The sequence below is a fragment of the Caloenas nicobarica genome, chromosome 6, assembly GCF_036013445.1.
Source record: "Caloenas nicobarica isolate bCalNic1 chromosome 6, bCalNic1.hap1, whole genome shotgun sequence".
Taxonomy (NCBI): domain Eukaryota; kingdom Metazoa; phylum Chordata; class Aves; order Columbiformes; family Columbidae; genus Caloenas; species Caloenas nicobarica.
Window position 1 is genome coordinate 4,502,461 of NC_088250.1, and position 25,293 is coordinate 4,527,753.

The 25,293-nt window shown below is 38.7% G+C and overlaps 1 protein-coding gene across 4 annotated transcripts in view; it reads left to right on the forward strand.

The window, feature by feature from the left end:
• PARD3B (par-3 family cell polarity regulator beta) overlaps positions 1-25,293 on the forward strand; it is a 377,310-nt gene that overhangs the window by 127,301 nt on the left and 224,716 nt on the right. For all 4 annotated transcript variants that reach the window (XM_065637273.1, XM_065637270.1, XM_065637271.1 and 1 more), the window contains one exon: positions 83-192. In XM_065637273.1, coding sequence (XP_065493345.1) covers positions 83-192 — 110 coding nt within the window. The remainder of the gene's footprint in view (positions 1-82; positions 193-25,293) is intronic.

Consider the following 25,293-nt stretch of genomic DNA (forward strand, 5'->3'; position numbering starts at 1 on the left):
TCTCTCTTGGTTAAATCGCACGAAGCTTTACCTTGTGTTCTTGTAGCATCCTTGAACTATTGCTCTTTATTTTGTCTCTTAGGCACACCACTTCTCGTACGAAGGAGCAGCGATCCAGCTTTGGGCCCACCTGCTGACTTCCACCCAAGTACTTCTCATCCCAGCGACCACAGTCTCAAGCATGTTGTGGCAGTAGGTATCATGTAACTCACCTTTTTCTTAAGGGCAAAAGCTCTTGATATATAGCAGTTTTATAAGCTATATATGAATTTGGATCTAAAACGAAGTGCGTCATACTCATTTTCGGTAAAGGAGAGAATTTCCTCTGGACAAAATGGTTATTTTAGGTGGTACAGTCAGTTAACAGTGGTTCTGGAATATGAACTGAACTTTTAGCAATTATTCATTTGTTCAATATTGTCCAATTTACCATTGCTTAGTGGAAAAAAAGTGCATACCCTTTAATATACTTCATTGGTCTCACACCCTTTTTCACTTCTCTCTCTTTTTTTTTTTTTTTTTTTTTGGGGGGGGTGGGGGGTGGCATTTCTGTCTTTCTTTGGCACCCTGCTCCTATCTTGTATGGTCTCTTCTTTCTCTCACTTTTCTGTTTTACAACCTGACTCTTTCCTTTTGAGGATGAATTTGTTTTCAACATAGTTATTGCTAAATATTAGCACAAAGACACAATTAGTGAGGGTGCAGTAACTATTAATCATCCTGTTATTGCAGGCTGTCTTCAGTCTTCTGAAAGTGATGCTGACTTGGTCACACTTGGACCACATGTTTTTACTTGGTGATTTTAAGGCCTGAAGCTTTGTGTTTTTGTTTGGGGAAGGTGTTCCGATATTACTGACGAAGAGAGAAAATTCTTTAGAATTTTCGAATGACAGCTGAGATGTATAAATGTATCAAGCAGAATAGCACTTTTTCATAGAGTTGATGTTTGCCTAGAAAGCTCTGGTGGGTCTGCCCCTGCGTGACTTTATGCCAAATGAATGCTGGCTTAGATGATGATGCAGTTGCACCTGCTTTCATCTGCCTGTGAAGTTTATGCCTTTTCCCCTTCAGCTTCGCTGTACAGTGGTGCAGTTCACTGCCTGTCCCCAGTTGCGTAAACCAATCTATCAGTGTTTTGTTTCAAAACAAACAAAACCCACTCAGAAGCCTCAGCCACTTTGGCCTGAGCAGGATGTTTGAACCTAGATCACAGAGTCACAGAATGTTAGGGTTTGGAAGGGACCTCAAAAGATCATCCAGTCCAATCACAACTAGGCTATAGCAAAATTCACAATCGACATATGGGCACAATAGGGAGCAGGAGGAAAGAACTGGGGTTCAGCAACACATGCTGGAGATGGGAACTTTTCAGCTGAAGATGTTGTGTTTCAGACTATACTTTCAGCTAAGTTCACACAATTGAGGTAAGTAAATAGAAAGATGGCTTGCATATGAACAATCTTTTATGGGTCTCAGTCTTAACTCTCTAATTCTGAAGGCCAACACTCTTGACTGTTAATTGTTTCTCTTTGCATGGCCGGATGTGTGTGCATCTAAATATTTAGTATGCATCTTATTTTGCAATGTCTTGTGTTATTTGCTAAGTGGTGCAATTTTAAAAGTGCTAGTGACTCTCCAAGTACATTATGGTGTTACAGGGGGCTGAACTTTGTCAAAGTCCTGTGTCATTTGTCAGACCTGTTTGAGCTGAGAGGTTTTTCTTGATGCTTGCTGCAAGCACTTATATGTTAATGAAATACCGACTTAGTCTGATAAATGAAAGCACGAAGAAAAATTCTTGGTTAACAGTGCAAATTTTACTCTCTTCGCGAAGCTGATAAATGTGTAAAGTGAGTATGTCAGTATATAATGCTGACCTCTGGTATTTTATAACCATGAAAATTGGAAAAAAAAAAAGTGGAAAAATCATAGAAATTTGTTGCATGTTTTGAATGCTTTATTTTTGACCATCAAGGAGAGAAAGAGAGGTTTTTGTTGTGTGGGTGGTTTTTGTTTTGTTTTGTTTTTTTTAATGTTGGTAGTGACAAGTGCATTTCATGTCGTCATATGAGGACTGCAGTTATATTTGGAGGCCAAACCTCACCATGCCTCCCTGACTTATATCGGTACACATGAATCCTCTAGGCCTAAAGGAATTCTCTATGTCTGAAATACAGAACATCCCTCTGTCAGCTCTAAGGGTAATAGTCAAAGCTGGGCAGATAACAACAGTGGAGAAGGTTCTCAGACTTTTTAAAAATGTCCTGTGAGTGAGTGGAAAAAGGCCCAGAAGGTTGAAAGTTGTTATTGTTAAAGTGAAAATCTGTTACAGCAAAATACATTACACCAGCTCTTATTTCTGCAACCGTACCATTTCTAAAACTCTCATCGTCAATCATACTGAAATATGCTTTGGCATAATGTTTTGGGAAGCATAGAAAGCTTAAATAACATAGGTTAAATTAGGTACAGAGTGTTTTAAAACATGGGGAAGAATCGATACCTGACAAATGAGAAAACATGGCACAAACAACTGAACACTGCATTTTGAATATAGCTGTGCTCTTTCATGCAAGTGTTAAAGCAGTATTTAGAGAGAATTCATTTGTTCGCTATATTGCTGCTGAAAGTTTAAATTTAATACTGCATTTTCTTTGCCACAAACACGTGGTTTTTTCACATTGAACTGCTTCCTTGTAGTCAAATGCCAGTTAGAAATAGAAGAGCTTTTGGTAGATGAAACAATTTCCAGTGCACATAGTAGAAATTAGGTATCTCTATTTATGCCACAATTATCTTAGTAACCATTTTGTAATTGAAATTGACTTCCATAATTAGCTTAATTGTTTTGGCACTTCTGGCATTTTGCTGTTTGGCACATGTAGAACTGGTGGTTTGATTCTATGTAGAAATACTTGTAATTACACTGTATGCTATGTTGTACGGCATGTACTGATACACCAGTAGTTGATCCGATTTTTGAGATATGATTATCATATGGATCTCTGAAGATAGCACTGATTTCCTGCTAGGAGAGTGCAGGACAGATATATGATAAGTGATGCATAAAAGAAAACAGCAAACATGCAGTAAGCTTATATAAGAAAATTGCTATCTAGTTCAGGTGAACTGGATGAACCTGGTGAAGCATTTGAGCCGTTCATAGTCTTTATAGAATCTATGCGGAGAATATATTGTTTTTTAGATGTCCAATTCATTCAAAAGAAGATTATTTTTTTCATGCTATATGATGATTACCAAAATTATAAAATCTTTTTTGAGTGACCAGGTAGTTTGAGAAAGAATAACTCAAATTCTTCGTATTTTCTCTGACACTTATTTTGTCTTAGCTGTTGTTTTAGCCCCAATTAACAAAATACTTCTAGATCAATCAAAAACTGATAGTGAAGTCCAGCATCTGTTCTCTCAGACTGGAAGTCATTTAACAGATGGCACAAAATTTGAGTTTCTTTTTTCATCTAAGCCTCTCCTTCCTTATTGTGATAGCTGCCACAGAAAACTTTAGAGACTATGATCAGGGAAAAACAGGGATGACAAACATCTGAATTTGTTATTGAAGAAAAGGTATTTGTTAGTGAATTTGTTAATTTATGAAGGCAACTGTTAAGCTCTTCTGTCTAGTTAAAATCAGAGAGTTCTGGCCAGGCTTTCAGAAATGGAAACCTCCCTCCCTTATTCTCCAGAGTGCACCACAGGAGAGCATAATTCTTTAATACACTTCTCTGGAAAATCTGGTGGCCATAGCTTTGCTATGGCAATAGGCAAGTGCTGGTCCAGCTGTTTTTTGGCTGTGAATGGCCTGGCTTCAGAATGTGGGGTTAGCGATGGACATGAAGTGTTCCAAGTGGGATCTCCCTGGGGTGAGGCCGTGCTGTGTGACCGACTGTCAAAGCCTTGCAGAGAGGCGAAGGTTCTTTGGCCACTGAATAATCGCTCAGCACTGTGCCCAGCTTGCCCAGAGGAGCGCGGTTTCAGATTCTCTGCGCCAGCTCAGAAATTCCTAGCGGATACCTCTGCTCAAGCTCCACTCTGATAAAGAGGAGACACAGCAAGACAGAGAGTCTGAAGAGTGAGGTTCTGTTGGTTTGGTTTTTTTGAACTTTTTGGGAGCAGAATACCTTTTCCTGCTTTTGCGCAGCCCACTTCATCCAGGAAGTAATTGCTAAGGTGTAATTAAAACATCTGAACTTCCCTTTCTGGACCTACTACTTCTTAACTCTCTTTTTGCCCAGAGACAGACTTCCCTACTATCTTAAGACTTGGTCTGTCGTGTGTTTTGGATGGAGGATTGTGGTCCTATTTAAGTTGATGGGAGTTTTGCCTCAGTTCTGCTGCGACGAGGGTTTCACCCCCTGTTGTTAACTTATCGATTATTATGGGGATACTATGTTCTGCATGACTTTCTGTTCCCTTATAGTTGTATGTTTCCTCGATAAATACTTAAGTAAGCTTGGAGTTAATCAATGGGAACAGCTGATTAAATTGCATTTATCCGTATTTAAAGATACAATGAGATGCTGGATCAATTGAAGAGCTGCTCCAGTGGCTCAGTGCAGTTTCAGTTTTTACCTAGAAGTGACTTGAAGCTGACTGTATTTTATGCAGTGTGGACATATAATTTGCAATTTTGGATGAGGTTCATATATAATCAGAACATTTTTATGTTTCAAGACCTTGTTAAAAAGGGTCAAAACCTCCTCTAGTTCTTCTGGCCATTAATTGTGTTTGTAATGTATTAGCCTTCCTGATTAAGTGTCTGCAGATTAGCATAATGCGAGCATGTATAAGGATGCAGCTCCATGATTTGTTCCTTTTACCTGCTGTTTCATGTATATACGTAAGCATAAAGGTATACTACAATCGGAGCTTAGCTTTGAGATAAAGATTACCAGTAGTGCTTTAAAAATGTGTGGGTATTTTATGGTAAGAAAAAGGTAGAAATATTACTTCATCTAATGAGGCTGTTTAAAAGCAGAGCAAGGCAGAAAAGGTCTTTTTTGGCCCAGTGATGGAATAATGCTGTAGTGTCTATTATGTGGGTTGATGTGGGGGGTTTCTGCTAAGGTTTGAGCTAAGAGACTCTGCTGCCACAAGGGTTGTATTGTCTGTCTGATTTTAGAAGAGAAAACTTTTGTCCGGTGCGTTTACTCACCCTGACTAGGTCAGGTAGTTTTAATCTCTGGTCCCTTTGTGTGTCTTAGAATTTCAACTTGAAATTCTCCCATAGTTAATGTGATTGCAGGAGGTGGGCAATGAGAAGGAAACCAGAGAGTGGGAGCAATGCAGTAATTCTTCAGGAACTAGTGGTGCTGGCAGGATGGTGCACTTGCAATGCTTTACACCCAGTGCTTATTAATCTATAAGAATTAGAGAACAAATAAAATAGAGGTGGAAACACATCTTAGGTATTACAGTGTGTGTTGCAGGATGGAGGCAGGACTGTGTCCCTGAGGTGGTGTAATCTCAGACTGTTGTTCAGAATAGCAAGGTTTTTAAATTCTGGAATGCATTTACTTGTTTCTGCTAAAAGTTTTCGTATTAATAATTTAACTCCTGCCCTTGAAATACAGCTGTGTGGAACTGAAGAACTTGGGAGATTTAAAAGAATTTTCTGTCATTCAGCTGGGGAGTTCCAAACAGTTTGAGTTTTTTAAAAGGTAATTCTTACGTGGGTGAATCCATTTTTAAAGCAACTACTGTGCGTCTGTTTACGCTGTGGAACATATATAGAACACTCCTAATCAGCACAGGAGCTTGTCAGTGTGTTGCTTTTGATGTCTGATTAGATGATCATAGGGACATCTGCAGTGAGTTAGTTCTGAAGTTGTTGGTGCGTGGCGCTGCAGGAACCAGAGCTGTGTGGCACTCTTACACCGTGAAAAACCTTTGAGAAATCCAGCTCTGCGCTAGCTGAGGGCTGTCAAATTAACAAAACCCATTCCTTCTCCATTCTTTCTGTTGTTTTTCAACCCTCCACGGCTTTTTTCCCCCACTTCCTTATACTGTGGCATTCTGCATCAAAAAGAAATTACTTTATATTGCAGGGGAAAACCTAAGAAATGTAAATGAAATATTTGTAATACTTGAGAATACTGAATTGATCATCAGAAAAAGAACAGAAGCGCCCCGTGGTAGGTTCCTCTTTTGAGGGTTCAGAGAGGTGTGTGTTTGTGGGGATAAAGTCGTCTTTATGTTCCTTGCACAACCTGCATTTCAGAAACCTGTATTGTTTTACCTGTATTGTTTGAGATGAGCAGTGGGTGTAATTTACCTATTTTCATTTGAGAAGGGTAAGCAGACTTTTTGTGATTTATTTTAATGAGAACTAATAATGAATGTTCTGTGATGCTAATACAGTGTATAAATTGTCAGTAAAAATGGTACAATCAGTAAAATGAGTTATTCATTGTTAATGTGTTGCTTTCTAAAGCCTGTTTCCAGTGAGAGGAGTGCAGGCTTCTTACTTGACTATTAGTGAAAGTACCTGGTACGAAAACCATTGAAGCCCTCCGTTGTTCTGGAACTTATGTTAGTAGGGGGCTGGATTTTGTTTCCTTTTTAAAATAAATTTTTGGCCTTGTCTGTAATTTTGAAGATACCTGATCATTTATAAACCTTCCTCTTTTCTCCTCTGCCTTGTATAGTCAGGTAGATGTGACCGGAGGTGATGGAAGATGGCGGAGAGCCTTAAACTCTTTCTTTTTCCCATGTGGCCTATCTTATAAAGAATGTGGAAAAATTATAGGGTGGAAATAAGAACTGCTGACGATAAAAAAATCATGCTTTCAATGCTGTTGACACATATTCGTCTCTCTGGCTATATCTTTGGGGTCCTACAAAATACTGTCATTCCATCTGGAACAGCTTTTAGCAGGCAGCTTACGCAATGGGCTCATGGCGCTGAAATTGGAATGAAATATTAGCAAGTTACTTGTATGTCTGACAGTCAAATTAAAAGTGGAAAATGACAGTCAACATGGCTCATGCATATCATTTACTGTCAAGCTCTAGAAACATTTAGCTAAAATAAAATAGGTTCTCAGTCAGTGTCGTACTAAAATGCCTACTGCTAAATAAATAAAATTTTCCATGAACATAGCAATCCAGTGGATGACTGGGAATCACGGCAGAGATCTTTGATACTTATTTAGACCCAAATGTTGCTGTGACATTAGGAAAAAACCTAATTTTGGATTTTTAATACGCCCTCTTGCAGTGCACTGGTGTATGATACTCTGCTCTTGTTCTGGTTAATTTTTCTGTGTCTCTGAAAGTGAGATCAGTTGCTTCGTTTCTCTTTCAGGATTGATAGTTATTCGCACTCAAAGGAGGTGCAAATTTATTTATTTATTAATTTATTTCCAAGGAGAGGCCCCTTGGACACTAAATTACCCATCCCATTGAAGAGACCGTATCTGGGAATTTGTTATTGTCCTGTGTAGTTGATGTCTCAGCTAATCTGCATTTACAGGTTTTCAAGTTGTAATAATAACATAGTGCTCTTTGAAACATACACATTTGTGTGGTGGTGTGTTTTTTGGTTTTTTTTTTTCTTTTTATGGCAGCAGGTCCTGATTTATACTCCATATGTATGAAGCAATTTCTTACAACGACAGCTGGAATGAAGGGAGGAATATTTTAGTGCTTCTGTGTACTGTGTGCTTTTGGTGTTGCAGGTGTTTGACATGTTGGAGTTGGGAATAATGAACTGAGATCACTGTGAATATAGACTAAAATGGTAAGGGTGATTCTGTCAGATTCAGGAGTTTGAATGAACATCTCAGCTTTAATTTTTGTCAGTAATTGCAATCGTTTCTTCTGGCCTGCAAGTCTAATACGACCTTTTGTCATAACCTGGACAGTAGAACTCCTTTGAAATAACTTTAAATAAATAAAACCTAATGAATAAACAATTGAGTAAATAAGTAAACCTTCAGTTAAAAAGGAAGTGACTAGACTCTAGAATAATGGAGTGGATGCAAGAGCAGATTGTTGTCACTATTCTTCTGTACTATGAGGGACAATAATTACCTGTTTGTGGTAATTACCAGGCGTTCTGGTCCTGAGCACCCCAAGTTGGACATACCTGTGGTCTGATCTGGCACAGTTTTCTGATGACTTATTTCAGATCCTAAAGAAGCCTATTTGCCAATTCAAAGTTTTACATGTCCCAAGCAGTATCATAAAAAAGAGAATCCCGTAAGATTTTTTTGATATGTTTTTTTCTTGACAATCAAGTTTAGTAGTGGCTTGTGCTTTTTTTTAAAAAAAGGTTTTTTAAGTAATGGTAGCGATAAATTTTGCCTTTAATTCATCCTGGTTTACACCTTGGTTTAATGTAGTTTTCAATTAGAACATGGGGATTCTCAAGCTCCTCTCTAAAACCCAAGTAAAGCAGCTTTCTTCTTTGCACCAGTCCCAAGGGACGCTCATCGTACCATATTTACTGTGTTTGAACTGCAGCATGTGGTGGGACGGGACTGAGAGATGTCCTGGGATCTTCGAGTGAGCAGAATCCCTCTCCGTGTTGGCATTCACCCTGTTGTCTATTTAGCAGCTGGTTTAGTGTGACCTGAACTTGGACCTTTAAAAGCGCTGCTGTGTTTCTTTGTAGCATGCTCGCTCCATTAACCTAATAGTGGTGCATCTGGGATGATTATACATATAACACCTGTGGAGATAAATTGGCCCCCTCCTTTTCCTTCTTTCTGCTTTTTTGGAATTACCAAGCACAATCCATTTCATGGTGTATCTGTCAGCTTTACAGAAACGAGAGAAACCCTCATGTCACTCTGAGGAATATGGTGAAGTCTCCTCAAGTCTGGAGTTCACTTCCTCCCCCACATCTCCCTTTCTTTCATGATTTGCGTAAATCTTTCTGTCCTTCAAGCAGCAGAAAGAGAATCAAACAGAAACGTATTGTTTTGGGGTAAAGGGAGTTCTGCGAGCAGCACTACTGAGCAAGGGCCAGTGATTCCTCATCATCTCATCTTTTGACACTTTCCATAGGAGCCCAAATGAATTCTATTTCTGATGTAGAAGAGGCAAATTCCATGGTGGATTTTATAAAACACTTCTGTGAGAAGCTGCAAGCGTGTTAAAAGGAGGAGAGGCCAGGGAACAAAAAACCTCCACAGATTAAATGGATTTTAAGTCACAAAGAAGAAAAAATTTATATTTATCGGCAGGAAGAAAGATATATATTCCCCCTTCAATTTGGTTTCAAAAGGCATAGCCAAAGTATGGATGTTTCATCTTAAAAATAAATACATAAATACTGTGAAATGCTGCAGTTCTTAGTGAAAAATCTGTTTGGTTTTCAGAAGTTCCTGTACTGATATTCTCTTTAGCTGAAGAATTAGTATCTTAACTATATTTTTAGTTTAAAAGAACACAGGAACATTTTCCTCAAATCTGTCAGGCATCCACCATAGCTGCCAATGGATCAGATGTTCCTCTGTGCTTCTGCAGAGATGTGGCTTTTCTTCATTAATGGGATTGGTGAAAATTCTGCGGGACAAAGATCAGCTGCCAGACCGGTGTGGTTAACGTACACTAAACCAATAAATGTGTCCACATTTCCTTCATGCATAGTACGTGCTGCCCTGGGTGCTCTCACATTTCCATTTGACAAGAGTGAGTTGGGTAATGTTGTATATTGGAGAGAAGAATATTCTACAGAAGATATCCTGCCAAATATTGGTGGCTGAAGTGGCCCGCTGAATAGTGTTAAGAACAGCTAAAATCAGAAAGTTGCTCCTTGTGGAAAAAGTGCAAGAGTCTATATTAGGCTCACATTACAAGTCCTGCTCGAGTTCCTACCTGGGAGGCTCAAGGGAATAGAGAGAGTCAGAATGGGCTAGAAATTTTTTATACAGTATTTTTATTATTCAGAAATTACCCTGTAAACTTCTAACTAGCAGAATTAACTCTTGGGATAAAAGAAGTCCGTTCTGCTTCAGTCTTCAGGCCATTCTGTCTGCCCTTGGTTCCTTGTTGTTAAGCATGGGAAAACACTCCACCCTGGCGTGCGGAGAGAATAAGGGAAATTGTCTGGATCACTTTTCGTAGATAGATCCAAATGTTGCCAGCCAGGATGCTCACAGATGGATACTGTATTATGGTCAAATTGATAGTCTAGTTAATACACGAAAGAGAATCTCTGGTGTGTTTTTCTCTTTAAAGCCCCTCAGAACATAGCAAGAAATTGTCAACAGCAGAACTACTTTTACCTTAGGGATTACCACGTTAATGACAAAGCCATCCCTGGGTTTACAAAACACTGAACCAAATGATCGCTTAATGCCCGGCTGTGATTTTTCTGCCTTTTTACCTTTCAATGCCTAGTTTGTGTGTAGTTGTCATTTTCAAATGGCTGTTTTGACAGGCGCATTGATGATGCTATTGTGTTAATGTCATCAATCATACAAACACTGATATTACCAGGTAAAGTTAGTTCATTAGAACCAGATGCATGCAGTCGTAAATAAAAGTAATTTTTTTTAAAGTATGGCACTATGCCAGCAGATTATAACACTGTTGGGAAATTAATCTGCTGCCAATTATATATTTATAATACTATGCAAGTGTATAAAACATCAAATTATTGATGTTAGTTCTGTTAAAATTACTTTTATATAGTGTCTGATGCTGGTTACCTATTAAGCATAAGCCTAACATGCAGATTATAGGTTTGTAGTGATTTAATTTTTATTAAAATGGTACAGTATTTAGAAGTCATTACATATTATTATATACTCATGGTGATGGTGATGACTACCACAGAAATATTTCTTTTTTATTTAATTAGTAAGTTTACTTCAGGTCTAGCTTTCTGTTCCACTGCTGCTAGTATTTCTTTCTGTAACAACGAAATATGCATGTTTATGGCTATTTGGCAATTCTGTTTAGTTTGCACTGAAAAAAATCAAATGAGAAAACACTCTTTGATATATGCAATTTATAACTCGTTTATTTTGCCTTTTAAGTAGTTGAAAGAATCAATCTAGACTTTTGATAAATGTGTATTAAGTAAAATGGTACAAATAAAAGTTGGAAAGCAAGTTTACAGCTTCACCAGCTCTTAAAGGAGGAAATAAAAACCAAAATCAAACAGCAGACACCACACACAACCCCCCCCAAAAACCAACCAACCAACCCAAACCAAACCAACCCAAACCCAACCAACCAACCAAAAAACCCCAAACCAAAACCAACCAACCATTTTTTTTCAAGCAGAAGACAAAAAAATGTCTCTGCTTTGAGCCTACCAGAAGTTCTTTTTAGCAGGAAGGCATGTCTTCGGAAAGCAATATAAAATAATGCTATCCACTTATTGCCATGTATAGCATGGATGTTCATGTGGTGCCTTTTGCTGTCAATGTATTCGAAGAGAATTGAGATTGTGCCTGAGATTCATTGCTGTGAAAAGAACAGGAACTAGAGAAATAAATTGCAGTTCACAGATAACGTCTGAGAATCCAACTCACTGGAGAGTCAAAGTTATTTTCCAGCAACACTGAAATTTGAGAAAGGCTCAGCTACCTCGGCACCTACCACTGATTTTTACTGATGCTGTTGGGATCAGACCCTTAACCCTCTCTAACCTCCCTCTGAAGTAGGACCGCATTTAGTAACGTGCTTGCCCTCTGCTGTGAGATTTGGCCTTTTTGGAGTTGGGGAATTTTCCCTTGCTTTTGGATTTAGACTTGACTTGGACTTGCCTGGGCAACAGGAGGCACCTGTTGAGGAAGACAGATTCTGTCAGGAGTGCTCAGCCTCCAGTCGAATATATTTTTCCTGCTGCTGATAGCACTTCTTGCTTCGTTATAGCCTGCTCTCGTAAGTCGTCATTTCTGTCTCAAGGCTGTTGTGCTTTCCAGTGTAAAGCAGATTGATGCTGGCACATTTTTTCTCTTTTAATTTCACAAAGTTGTCACACTGAAACTGTGCCTCATGTTGGAAGGGCTTTGAAGTGAAGAGATAAACAAAGAGCTAAAATAAAATTAAAAAGGAGCACGAAAAATATTTCATCTTTGTCTTTTTCCAAAATAAGCTGAATGGATGTAGTACCCTTGTGCCACTGCAGTCAGGCTGCAAACATTAGCTGATCAATCTAAATTGAGTTAGCGTATATGCAGTAAGCAGAAACAGGTGAAAATTAGGTTATCTGTGCCCAACTTTTTCTATTTGCTATGAACAGTGAGATATAAACTAGTTTTTTAGACCTGATTAGTTTTGTTTATTTTCGGAGAGGGGCAGAGGCAGAACATGTGCTATATCTACCATAGTTATTAAACCAAGAAACTATATAAAGTTACTAGCTGAGTTGTGACATTTGCAGACAAAGGTGGAAAGCCCTGCTATAAATAAATCTGTAATGAATCCAAGAGGAAAACCAGCAGCAATCCTTGGTATGTTTCAGTTTTATCTCTATGAAAAACAAAAAACACAAGAATTTTCTGTCCTTTCACTAACAAAAAAAGGAGACGTCGTTGTCTCTGCCAGTTCCAGAAATGCCAGCCAATTTATAATCTGAAGTGTGGTTTACAACTTCACTGTTTTTTGGTTTGTGGACTCTCAAGATTTTTCAAATGAACGCAGTAAGTTGGATCTTCACAGTTCCTTTAAATGAAGCTCTAATAGTAGTCAAGGAATTTAGAGGTCTGTTGACCACAGATTGAAGCCATTGTCTACAGCAATAATACACGAAATACCAGTGGCAAATATGCTCTTACTGCTGCAATTCTTGGGTGCGTAGTTACTATTAATCTTTGACTTAAAGGAGAATGACAAGTCTTTGTCCCTAGACCAGCTTTGAAAACATGTAATATATAACAGCTTTTGTACCCCTATAGAAGCCTTTTATACACATTTATGCGCCTCCTTACTGGTGAGACACAAAAATTGCACAAAAAAGCGTGGTTTCTCCAAGCGGCAGTGTGAGATCCTTGCCTGAGATCAGTCTTACCTGTGCAGCAGTGGCTTGTATCCACATTTCCCAGGAGAGAGGTAATCACCATTTTCTTTTTCCTGTGCCAAGAAGTGTCGCTAGCACTACAGAACCTGAAAATACTTGCTCCTAGAACCTAGCATTTATCACCTGTGCCCTGAATTGTGTTGTAGGGCTCTAAAAGTCAAGCCAAGTGCAGAACTGGAAGTCCAACGTTGTCCTTTCCACTAGTTTGAACAGGTCCATGAGCCGTAGTTGTAATGTCCGGGTATCGTAAAACGTCTATGTCTGCTCAGCCTGGATGCTAAAGAATCGAAGGATCCTCTTACTAGAGACAGCTGATGTTTTCTTTGACAGAAGTTCTCTGTCATGCAGGTTTACCAGATAATTATTTTTAAAAATGTAAGTTAATTAGTTTACAAAACATGAACGACTTCTGCCCTCTCTGCAAGCTAATTGAGAACCTGATAAAAATCATCCCCAGAGCCCCGAAGCCCAATGGACGGAACTGCTGGTAGCCTTGGCTTTTTCCTTAGAGGAGGGCTTCGTTGGGAAGAGCATTTTGCCCTTAGGTTTTCTGGCATTTAGCACCATTGGTGATCAAATGCGCGTGTTCTGCCTTCAAGAAGGTTACAAGGATGAATGAAATACACTCTGAAGAGTTCAGGTTCTTTCCATGAGACCAAATTTCGAGATCTACTACTGGTTCTGTGTCGTCTCTCCCTTCAAAGGTATCTGCCCTTTGGCTTTAAGTTGAGCTGTTATTGTTGGGGCCTCTTTGGGTTGCCTGAGGCTATGAGATGTCCAAATAGCCAGAACAACAGAAATAATATTTGCTTTCATATGGTAAACAGTTCCTGTTTGATTGTTACAAAGAAGTGAGGCAGTACAGGCTTGAGGGAAGAAAAAAACCCACAACCAAACAAAACGAAACAAAAGCCTGTTCAAACATTATTTCAGTTTGCATTCAGCTCCCTGGATCCTCGCATTTGTGGCTCCAGACTCATTGGTTGGTGCTCGTAGCTGTTGGAATTGGATAAAGCAATGGAGATTCTTGCACAAAGGAAACAAACCCGTTTTCAGTCCAGTTCAAGTGTAATTACCCCACAGTTGTTCTGGTTGGGTTCCCATTTAAGTTCCAGTGAAGGTTTGCTAAGTAAACTTGTCGTTATTGGCATTTATAAACATTTAAACAGGAAAGGGTTGTTTGCTGGGAGGGGCTATAGGAGATAGAAAGCATCATCTCTGTTCCTCTGAGAACCTGGCCTCCTTTTGTGCTTGCAACACTGTTCTGTGGGCAGTTCCCACTTGAGGGAAACAAACTGTTTGGATTGGTTTTTGAGTTGGAGTTCAGATCTCCAGACCCCTGTATTGGTATTTGTGCTTTCCAGGCTTGATTGCTTATCACTGCTGTACTGGAGTGAATGTGTGTTGGGGGAGCCCTGAGTAGCTTAAAATGCACATTGATTTAACAACACAGATCAGTGTTGTGTTTCATGTATCCAGTACCTCATATTAAAATATTAAGCCAAATTCACTGGGCTTTTTTGCTGAGATTTAAAGCCCCGCATGAGATTATACACAGATACTTGGAAAAATGCCATTACCTCCATGATCCTCTTTTCTACTGGGAGCTGCTTTTGTCTGGGGTATATCACTCATGCCTGCGGGATGTCCCGTGGTTCAGGGTCCTAGACTAGCAGGCTCATTCTCAGAAGAAAGCAGTGAATGTTTCCTTCGGTTGCTTTTGAGTTCGGTAAAGCTCATTGCTGAATGAGATGCCTTTCTTTTGGAAGCCTACCTTGTTCTTTCCTTCACAAAGTTACTCACTGAAGCTATTTCTACCTTTTTTTTCTTTTTTTCCCTAGAAGAATCAAAAACATCTTTACTTTTGAGTACCTGGAACCATATTACAGTGATCTAGAGCCATTAAATATGCTTAGTCTTGCTCAGTATAAGAAAGATGCAAGCAAAGTCTAGCAGCTTGCAGTGCTTTGGGTTTTTATAATGCAATTGTAAAGTCATCAGAAAAAGCCTTGCTTTTCTATGTGGTAGCATAAGAAACTCTACAAAATATTTTATGGATTTGTTTTTCTACATAATAAATTCAGCAAACTTGGCATGGGTAATCTTGTCTCCTTACAGTCAGACAAGCAGAAAAATAAACTACAAAAAATGACCCACCTTGTCCCCCCCAACATGCTGCTGGTGTTCCATCATTTCTGGTTGTGGAGTATTTCTAATTATAAATCAGACCTGGATAATTCATGTTGGGTTTATTTATAAGTAAGAATATTTAAAATATTTAACTGGTAAATAAAACTGCACTGTGCTTTGTATCTGAGTATATTATACTGAAGTCTTAAAGCCTAAATAATTCACATACATAAAAACTTTGTTAACTTACTGTTAAGGTCACTCAGATTTCTTAAAATCAAGGAAGTTGTAAGTGAAGGAAATACTTCACATGCCTGTCTTTACTCAGATATACTGAACCTTGTCACTCCTTTGGGCCTCTGTCACCTTCTTCACTTTCTGTCACAAGCACAGTCTTAAGTGGCCTCGGCCCTCCCAGGTAGTAGCTGTAAAATGAGACAGAATCGTTAAAGAAATCTGAAGAAAGGTGATTTGCAGTTTGGGAGACATTAACTGCGGGAGAGAGATGTATTCTAGAAGTCAGAGGAGAGGTTCAGATGGTCATGTAACTTGCACAAAGAATTTTTTTTTAATAGGCTGCTTCTGCTTTATGTATAAAACAGATCTCTTAGCCATGTCATTTCCAAGAGCATCGTCACTGTGTTGCCTCTGGGTCGGCTCATGAAGCAGCTTCTCACTACAGTTTGCTTCACCTTCTTCTGTTTTGTGCTCTTATCCAAGACAAACTGACTCAGGTAATGGAGCAAACAGCTCAGTCCAAGGCAGTTATGAAGTACAGTACTAGTTGGATACTTTCATTTAGTGAACCATAATAAAATGGCAGTCTTGGACATAGCGGTGCAGCTGAAACTAGAGGTTTGTAAAACAAACTTTCAGTTGTCCAGCCTTGCTGACCATGATTGAGTATCCTCTGAATACAAAAAGAGAGTGTAAATTTTGAGTTTCTTGGCCTAAAAAGAAGAAAGAAAACATTGCTTTTTATATCTCCTCAAAATGTTTTTAGAAATCTTCAGAACTGAATAGAATACTGAAATTAAAGCTGCGTATCTGCAAACATGAGTAACATCCTTGTGTGTCTCACTGGGTTCACTATTGTACAGAGTACTTGGTAACTGGCTGGAGCGCTTTGAAGTGATTTGCTTTGCTTGAGACCTGACTGTGAAAGGAGCAGTAGTTGAATTGGCACAAACTAAATGCAGTTTGGGACTTGATTTGCTTTGCTTTTTGGTGCTATGCTTCTGGTGTCTGAGTTCTGAACAACTGGAAATAGGGGAGCTATTTTGTCTCAGCATGTAGTTTTTTTACATATCTGAAGCCAGCTTGAGCATCTTCTATGCTTAGGAGATGATGGAGCTCCATAAAGTCAGACAAGGAGATAGGTTAGCTATTTCCCTCTGCTTTGACGTGCTAAACATGCCTCTAGGATATTTTGTTTCTAGGAAATGATTGCTATAAGAGAGAATGTTTATTTAAAAATGGGAATAAACAAAAAAATTGAGAATTTCTACTGGGAGACCATATATTACCAGCACTTCTCTTGGCACACTTTTTTCCTGTTTTTCTCCGAAGCAAAGAAACACGCATTGGATTGAAACAGGCATGTTTGTCCAGGGACACATGCAAGAAATAAGAGAATTGATAACTCATGCTGTTTACTGTCTTTTGGAGAATTACTTGTTTGTTTGTGTCACCCTGTTGTGCTCACCTAAGCAACAGCAATGTGTTCTGTGACCTTTGTTCTTGGAATTAAAGACACTGCTATTAGTCAACGACTGTAGTGCAATTAAGTCCACCTGTAACCTTAAAAAAGCAATTTCTGTCAATAAACATGACTTTATAGTGTGAAAATGAAGTTAGGCCATGTCATTTCCTTTGCCTACTTTCTTTAAATGGTAAAAGAAAAAATCATGGTTGCGAGAGGTGTAACAGCAAAAGATTGTCTCCCTCATAATCTGATCTGTAGGTAAAGCTGTGCTTGGTATAATATCCTGAGCTTAATTCATCTATATGGCTTTATTATTGCTGCTCTGTTTTATTCCCAATGAATATGCTGATACATCCTTGCTTAAGATATTTTGTTCACCCCACTTTTCTACCATGTGATAAACCCTGTTTTCTTCCAGTGCCATTTTTAGTGCTATCAAATTATTTACAAACCAGTGCTGTTATTTCAAGATGTAGTTAATAATTAACAGGAAACCAAATCATTTTATGAAAGGTTATTTTCTGATGACTTTTACAAATCCTAGGAGAGGTTGAAAATACCATTATGATTCATAAGGATTTGTTGGAAATAACAATATACTCTCAGGTGATCCGTCTCTAGTTTAAATTGCCTGCTAGGTTTAAGATAAGCCAGTGATAGTCATGTCTTGGCTCACAGGAGTCAACTCAGATTTATTAATAATATCCACTCATATATTCAGGGTAACACTGTGCCTGTAATTTCAGATCCTAAAATAAGATTTTGTATACAGTTGCACAGAATTAAAATGCTACACAGTTGCCTTAGTTTCCATTGAGAATTGGGATCAAGATCAAGGGCTTTATGTAGGGCAGTGCGTTTTTTTCCATTTGGATGCAGGCAACTCTCAATTCCTTGAAGAGATTCAGTCAACATTTTAACCCTTATTCACTTGTTTGATGCTCTCTAGGTTAAGATGTTCTAATGGTCCCTTAGAAACATCTTCAAGACTGATGACCTGGTTTTCCTCTGACAAGTTCTTTGTTAGAGTTATGTTTAAAGTACGCCAGAAGAGAAATTTAGGACCATCTCTAGTCTGGGCTTTACCTGTCAGATAGAGGCCTGGCAAGAATGTGTTGTGGTTTTCTTTTTTTTTTTTTTTCCTTAGGTCATCATGATGGCTCCCTGGCCACAGGGTTGGGAAGGTTTTGTTGAGAATGAGGTTGACAGTTTGGTTTGGAGAATGCCCAGAGCCAAGGAGAGAGTAGGATTTCTAAGAGAAGTAATTCCTTCCTGTACTAAGATATGTTGGGAGGCTTCTGCACTGTCTTTGTGACCAGATATGATTTTGGAAGAACTTCACCTGCAACTCACATATATATACGCACACATATACGTATATACACACACATTTATACAGATCTATATATAATAAAAACATTTAAAAATGTTTTGAGAATTTAACATCTCTAGAAGTATGGAGAAAGTAGTTAAAGATGAGATGTCTACAGGATGATGCTCAGACTGTTACCAATAAGCCACTTAGACTGAAGCAAGCTGATAAGTCTTTAATTAACTCAAGGCCTGAATCTTCTGAAAAGTAAATAAATTTTGAGCCCACAAAGTTAGGGAGGAATACTTAACTCCCAGCAGGAATGAAAGTGCCTTTAATCTGAACAGACAATGTAATTTTTAGTATGTCGTGTTCAAGGGCTGCATTCCAGGCTGAGGGAGCTCCACCCTAATCACAGACTGTGGTTCCTTAGCACGTTGTGGAAGCGTCTTGGGAAAAGGCTGGATGAGCAGGTCTCTGAGAGCATTCAAGTCCTTGTCATGCCATGGATTGGGTCTCTCATGGGACCCTAAGCTGTGATTTATGTGAAGATTTCTGGTTTCGTGGAATATGATAGGCATGTTCTCTACCTTAGCTTTATAGCAGAGCATTTCCTCTGTAACCTTTTACATTCTTGTTTAGTCTTCATCCTTTTAAAGAGAGTGCAGCAGAAGCTGTGTTTCAGTACCTCTCGACTGCTCCATATTTTCAAGAAATTTATTCTTGTCTCATCTCTTGGTATCCACATGCATTACTGGCTGGTCTGTATACCAGCATTCCACAGAAGAAGGCGTGTGGCTATTGCATTAGTGCCTAAAGGGGATTACATATTGAAACGTGAGATGTGTCTGGGAGTTCGGTATTCATGTTCAACGTTCAACCTGTGACAAGGGCAAGCAGTGAAGGGTGTGCATCTTGGACACCTGGAGAAAAAGCTTCTAAGCTTCCCTGTGTGCTTGTTTGTTTCATAGAGAGTGGGCTCTGTCATGTTTAAGTAGAAAAGCAAGCTGGTTTTTTTCGTGTTCTTCTGCTTCCCATGGCTTGGTGACTTTTTCTTTGACTGTTTACACTGTTGGCCACTGTATTGTGCAAACGCACCTGTGCATACTGGACTGTAGGAAGTAATGTAGCTGTTCTACAAAGATTTAGTCAAAGCTAAAATATTCATCTGACTTCAGCATCTGTCGTGTGCTTTTTACACATTCCTCAGGTCCCAGCATTACTTGCACATGCAGAGTCACATTTTGATTGTCGCCTCTCGAGTTCTGCAGTGAGAATGTTCTAAATATTCATGATGTTATGTATATATCGTACTAGGTGGCTGTGTATTATTAGAAATCCTGGGCTTTAAGCATACTGTCATCCATTGTTCAGTAAACACAATTACATTGCCCTATCTTTCATCTCTTCTCTAATGAATCCATGCTAATTGATTAATCCGTGCTGTTTCTTCACTATGATAATCCCATATGAGGAATAGTAGTAACATAACTAGTAATTACTAATGTATGTTGCACACTGAGGAAAACCTGATGTAATACACTGTAAGTGGCAAAGCCAGCTCAGGAGGAGCAGAGTAGAACTGGGCCAGCACTGCTGGTTTGAAGGCATCTTGGGACGTGAGTGTGATCCCCTGGTTCCTGGTACAGGGAATGGCTCAGGCTGTCACTGATTCATGGTGTGTCACAAAAAGGAGTGTCTGAGAAGATGTGGGAAATGGAATCAGCTCTGTCTTTTCTCAAAGGCTCAGCTGGTGTTAGTTACTGAAGTGACTGTCTTCTTGACCTAAATATGGCTATGACAGTGACTTCTAAATTGAGATAAAAGAGAATTCTTCTGCCATTACAGCATCTTACTGATGTTGCTGTTTAATTTCCAAAGCAATGAGTTGAGATTCCTGATCCAAGACAAAGCTTAGCCTGGGCTCTGGCAGGCTGTGAGTGGTGCTCACCAGGCCGATGGGCAGTGACCATTTGGTTTTCCTTGCTGTTACAGAATCAGCAGAACCATGGATTCATGGTGACAGACCCAGCTTGTTTGAGGCATCACGTTATGTGATGTTCGTGAAGACAGCAGCAAAGTATCAGATACAATCGTTAGTGAAGTCCCTTTTTCACCCTTGAAAATGGATGTGGTTTTAAAATTTTGGAAACGGTGGTCGTTCACTCCCGCTGCCATCGGTCATGGTGGTAAAGATATAAATGATTCTCATTTGGATGAAAAAGACAGCTAAATTCAATGAAGGATTTATTGCAAGGAATAAAAATGCGAGGCTAAAGTATCATTTGTACGTTCAGCTTTTAGATAATACACATTCTTTACAAGCCTTTCAGATAATATTGAGGCCGTATTGGTGTAGCAAAGGCAGAAAGTTTTGATTCGGTAGTGCAATTGTATTTGTCAAGCTTTTATTTTGTTCTCTATTATGTGTTAGTGGGTGTGGGCTTTTTTTAAAGTGTTCAGAGTTAGTAGTTTTGTGTGGTGTGAATAAAATCCAGATTCTCTTTCTGGGGGAAATGGTGATGTGGTGTCATACATAAGACTGTCTAGATAAGATTCAGATGTTCACCAAGTAATAGTTTCATGAAGAAATCACCCTGATGTAATATATAGTGGTTTTAGAGCTATTTTTTTTCTTTTCTAAAGGAGTACAACCAGTACCTCTTAGCACAAATAAGAAAAGAGTCAAAATACAGGTTTGTACTTTGTGGATCTCTTGTAAAAGGTTCTGTTAATTAAAGATCTTGGGAGGCATAGAAAAGTGAGGCAAGCTCGGGCAGATAATGCTGATATTCTCTTGATATGAGAAAAATTGGTGGGTTTACTTGCAGAAATACGAATTTCTTCCCTGTTTTTGCAACGTTAATTGCCCAATGGTGGTTTCCAACCAAGAGAAGGGATTAGTGTGCATTTGTAGAGCTAATGATAGTGAACTTTTAAAATGATGCTTGTTGCCATGGGAATGCTTACAAATAACTCCCATAGTAACTCAAATGTCCAAAGGTTGTGTGCTTGTTTGGAACACACATTTTTGTCTCCAAGTGGATGATACAAAAGAAATCACAATTTTTAGCCTGTAAACACCTGCTTCTGCACTGCCTTGCGTTGCTGATAGTGCTGGTAAACGTTCTCTGGAAATAAAAGACCACCTATGGATTTCTGGACAGTAAATTTAGCAACAGTCCTTAAAATGTAATGAAAACACTAAAACGTAAATAAAACATTGTTAATATCCTGGCAGAATCTCAGGATTTATCTACATGTCCTCTAACACCTAGGCACAAGAGTTGCCAGAATCTTTTAAAATGCTCTTAGCATGGATGAGTTCAAATTAATAATCCTGCTCAGATGCAAATCCATTGGTAGTTGAGAGGGGAAGATGTTGCTGTTGTGGTTCCTGAAACTGCCATGTAGTTGTTAAAAGCCATACTATATTATGGCTTTTCTTTGTGCTGTGCTAATTAAACATGAATCCACTTGTATTAAAAATATCTGAAGATATACAGCTGTTTTAATGTTGAAAAATATCGTTACCAGTCCAGGAGATTATGTTTCAATTGGTAGCATTGAAAGAAGCTGAATGATTCTTACTTTCTTATTTGTTGCTTGCCTGAAAATCATCTTTAGCAAGTGATTAATTGTGTCTGTAGATACTGCACAATTGCATCAATTATCCATTTCAAATGAATTTCATTCTGAAGAGTTGAGAGGATGATGTAGTTTAATCAGTAAGTGAAATGGAACTATTGTAAGCTGTTTAAAAATACCATGTTTTGTGGAGACAGAGTGGTTTAAAACAAGCAGACCTCTGGAATAGGAAGAAAGGTGCAGTAACAAACAGTATTATATTTTCTTTTGGTTTAGCAGTGTTTTATTAGCTTTCTTTGCATTGGTTTCCATCCTTGATATATTGATGGTAATTATAGTTTGGGGATGTTAGATGGTTAGGAATTTTTGAATGGAGATAATTTAGTTGTGTTTATAAATCCACTGGTTTGAGCATGACAGCTTGCGTGTCTGATCAATATCTTCTCTTGTGGACAAGCTCAGTAGTGTTTAAGAGCATACTGAACAACGGAATTTTCTGTCATTGGTCTTAAAACTATGTGTTTGCATAATTACACTTATTTAGAAAGAAAAAAGGAAAGTTACATGTTAGAATTGATCTGGAATTGTTTTGAGGTGTTGTTACGCATGCTTTTGCAATGCTAAACCATTCTTAAATATATTTCTGGATGTCGGTTTGGGTGTTACACGAAGCTGTGTGGGCAGAAAGATGTTAGGTAGGTAGTAAAAGGTCAGCTAAGCAGATGAAACACAGATATTGACACCAAGTTTGTTGTGATATCTGATATTTGAATGACTGAGAGTTTTGTGTAACTCATTGAAAGGTGGTATTTTACAATGCGTAATGTTTAAGCTATTCAGAGCCTTTGATTTTAATGCTTTTCCTCAGTTAGAAATTTTTTTTCCTTCTGCGAGGCTGTTTTAAGAACATGTTTCTGCTGATAACTTGTTACGTATTTCATTTGCCAGAGTGTTCCCTGGCCTTGAGGTACCTTTATTACTTACAAAGTGCAGAGTCAGGCTAAAATAACTTTTCTTAAGGTAGAGTTTTAGGGCCACAGCTTTGATTAAGCCCATTATGGATTTAAGGCCAAATGGGGGAATCTGCACACTGATTTTAAGTCTAAACCATTTTAAAAACTTGCGGCGTTTACAGTCTGAGGGTGGTGGGAGTTTTGTACGCAGGACACCTGGTTATTGTGGTCAAACCAAGATTCTTGCCATTTCAGACGTGCACGTACACACGCAACTTAGGTTTTGTCCCAAGAGACCAAAGTGAGCCTTGGAGCAGCCTTTCTGAGACACAGACTTGTACAGTTGGCCAGAACGTGCAAACAGCGCTGCCTCACTGCAACATGCGTATAACTTTGGTTCAAATGGGATTATCATATTTTAACCTGTGCTTGGTTATATTATTACTGAAAAGGACCTTTAAGTGTGTTCCTTGAGCTACTTTGTCTTGGGGATCTTCTGAATGCAACATCAGCTGTTGCATTTGTTGCTGTAACTAAAGGTAAACACCTTTACTTTGTAACACAGACTAATTGGTTTGAGAATATTTATGAAAGTGCTGATTTTTAAAGCTAAAAATAGCACTATGGCTTTTTAAACTCATTCTGGCTGTCAGAAATGCTCATGTGATCCTGGAAGTGTTGCTAAAAATGTTCAACTTTTAAATAAGGTAATTAAAATTGTCTGTTGTGAGAGCAGTAGATGAGACATTTCCTGCATTTGTAGACTGAGCATCCCTTGCACCCCCAGGTTTCCTTACATCTGACTGTTTGTTAGGTTGGTGAGATCTGAACTTCCACTGAACCTTGGTGGAAGAGGGTTTATTGTTGACCAGGCAGGGAGAGTGAGCTGTGCAGCCTGTGGTCCTGCTCCGTGACCTCCTGCTCCAGGGTTTGGATGGCTTTCCTTTCTTTTGAAAAGCTGATGCCCTCAGGGAATACAATACTGTAAGCTGGAACTTCAGACATACATTTTCACTTTTAACTTTGTCATTAAAAGAAAGTTTCAGATAAAGATACTTTCCCTTGGGTATACCAGGCTGCTTCAGTCCTAATTTGAGTAGATACCATGTGTATTTCTTGTTATTAGCTTTTATTTATTTCCTTCAAGTGTAGTGTTAGTGTTTGATGGCTGTTTAATACTCCAAATATAGCCTGCATGCAGGATTTTCTCCAGTTGTTTATGTAGACTTCTTATTCTGTAAATTTATCTAGTTTTGAGATTTCTCATGTTGGTTATTGTTTAGTAAGATTGTTTTCTCCAAGTAGAAGATGATGCTTTTTGCTACATAGTTTTTCTAAAAGTGATGTATTTGAAGTTTCATACTAGGTGTAAATTTACTTCTTGTCTTAAGAATAGGATTCTGAGCCTACCAGGGAGAATTAAGGGGATTTAGGGCCCTTTTATGGTCAGTGGTGGCCCGTGAATACTTTTAAAGCTGTCTTACTGGGCTAGATGGTATCGTCTGCTCTTGGATGTGCTAAATTTTGCTGCAGAAGAACCTCAGCAAAAAGGTTTGCGTTTTCGCTAAAATGTAATGCAGAACTATGCTATAACCAGAGCCAGTTAGAAAACAGATCTGGTGCAGTTCTTTTAAGATCTGCAAATCCAGGTTTTCTGGGTCGCAGTGATAGTGAGGAAACAGAGCAAGGGGGCTGGTGGGTTTGCTGTGGTAGCTGCTCAAGGCTGTGCCCTTTGATATGAAAACAGCTGTTTTGATGGGTTTCAGTCCAGTCTGTATCCCCCTCTCTCTTTTTCTATCCAGAAACCAGTACTTTCACATCTCTGTCCAAAAGGGTCAAAGTCCTGGTTTTTTTTCCCCAGACTTCTTTTGTTTTTTTATGAAATCAACATTGTCAAAAATTAAAGAAAAATAGAGAATTTCTCATATTCCGTGGTCTCAATAAGAGCCAGGACTGATTCCAGTGTATTTGTTGTTGGGGCTAATATATGTCCATACTGACTGTTGAATTGAGAAGACTGTGCATGTTTACAGTGTAGAAACATTACTGTTATGTCCTCTGTCTTTCTACTGTTACACGTACACGTTTACCTCATTTGAGAGCTGTCACGTAGTGAATATCAGACTCTTCCAGTCATTTGGGTTCCAGTTGTTTGCAGAGGGCTGTTATTTAATAGGATCCACCTTTTCTGCCTCAGTCCTAACTTGAAGAACATGCTTGTTGCAGCACTAAGAAAATCTGCCTAATTCAAATTATCCCTATGTAAATAAGTTAGAAAACTTCCACTGTTCTTAAATGCATCTGCTTTCTTGGCTTTTGTTTTACCACACTTTTTTGCAGTTTAGTCCTATTTCCTAAATGAAAACTGCAATTGTCTCACTGTGATCTGTTACACTCTCAGCTGTATCTGAGTCAAATTTGGAGAGTCAGTGTCATTAATTGTGCTACTATCGAAAACCTGACAATCAGTCTTTAAAATACGAACGAGAGATTGAGAATTTTTGTGTGTACTGGATCATTGTCTTCTAATGGTGTCTTGTGCTTTGTCGCTTTGCTGTCATTCTGCTAGTTGGGCAGCAGATGATCTGTTTAAATTTACTGATCT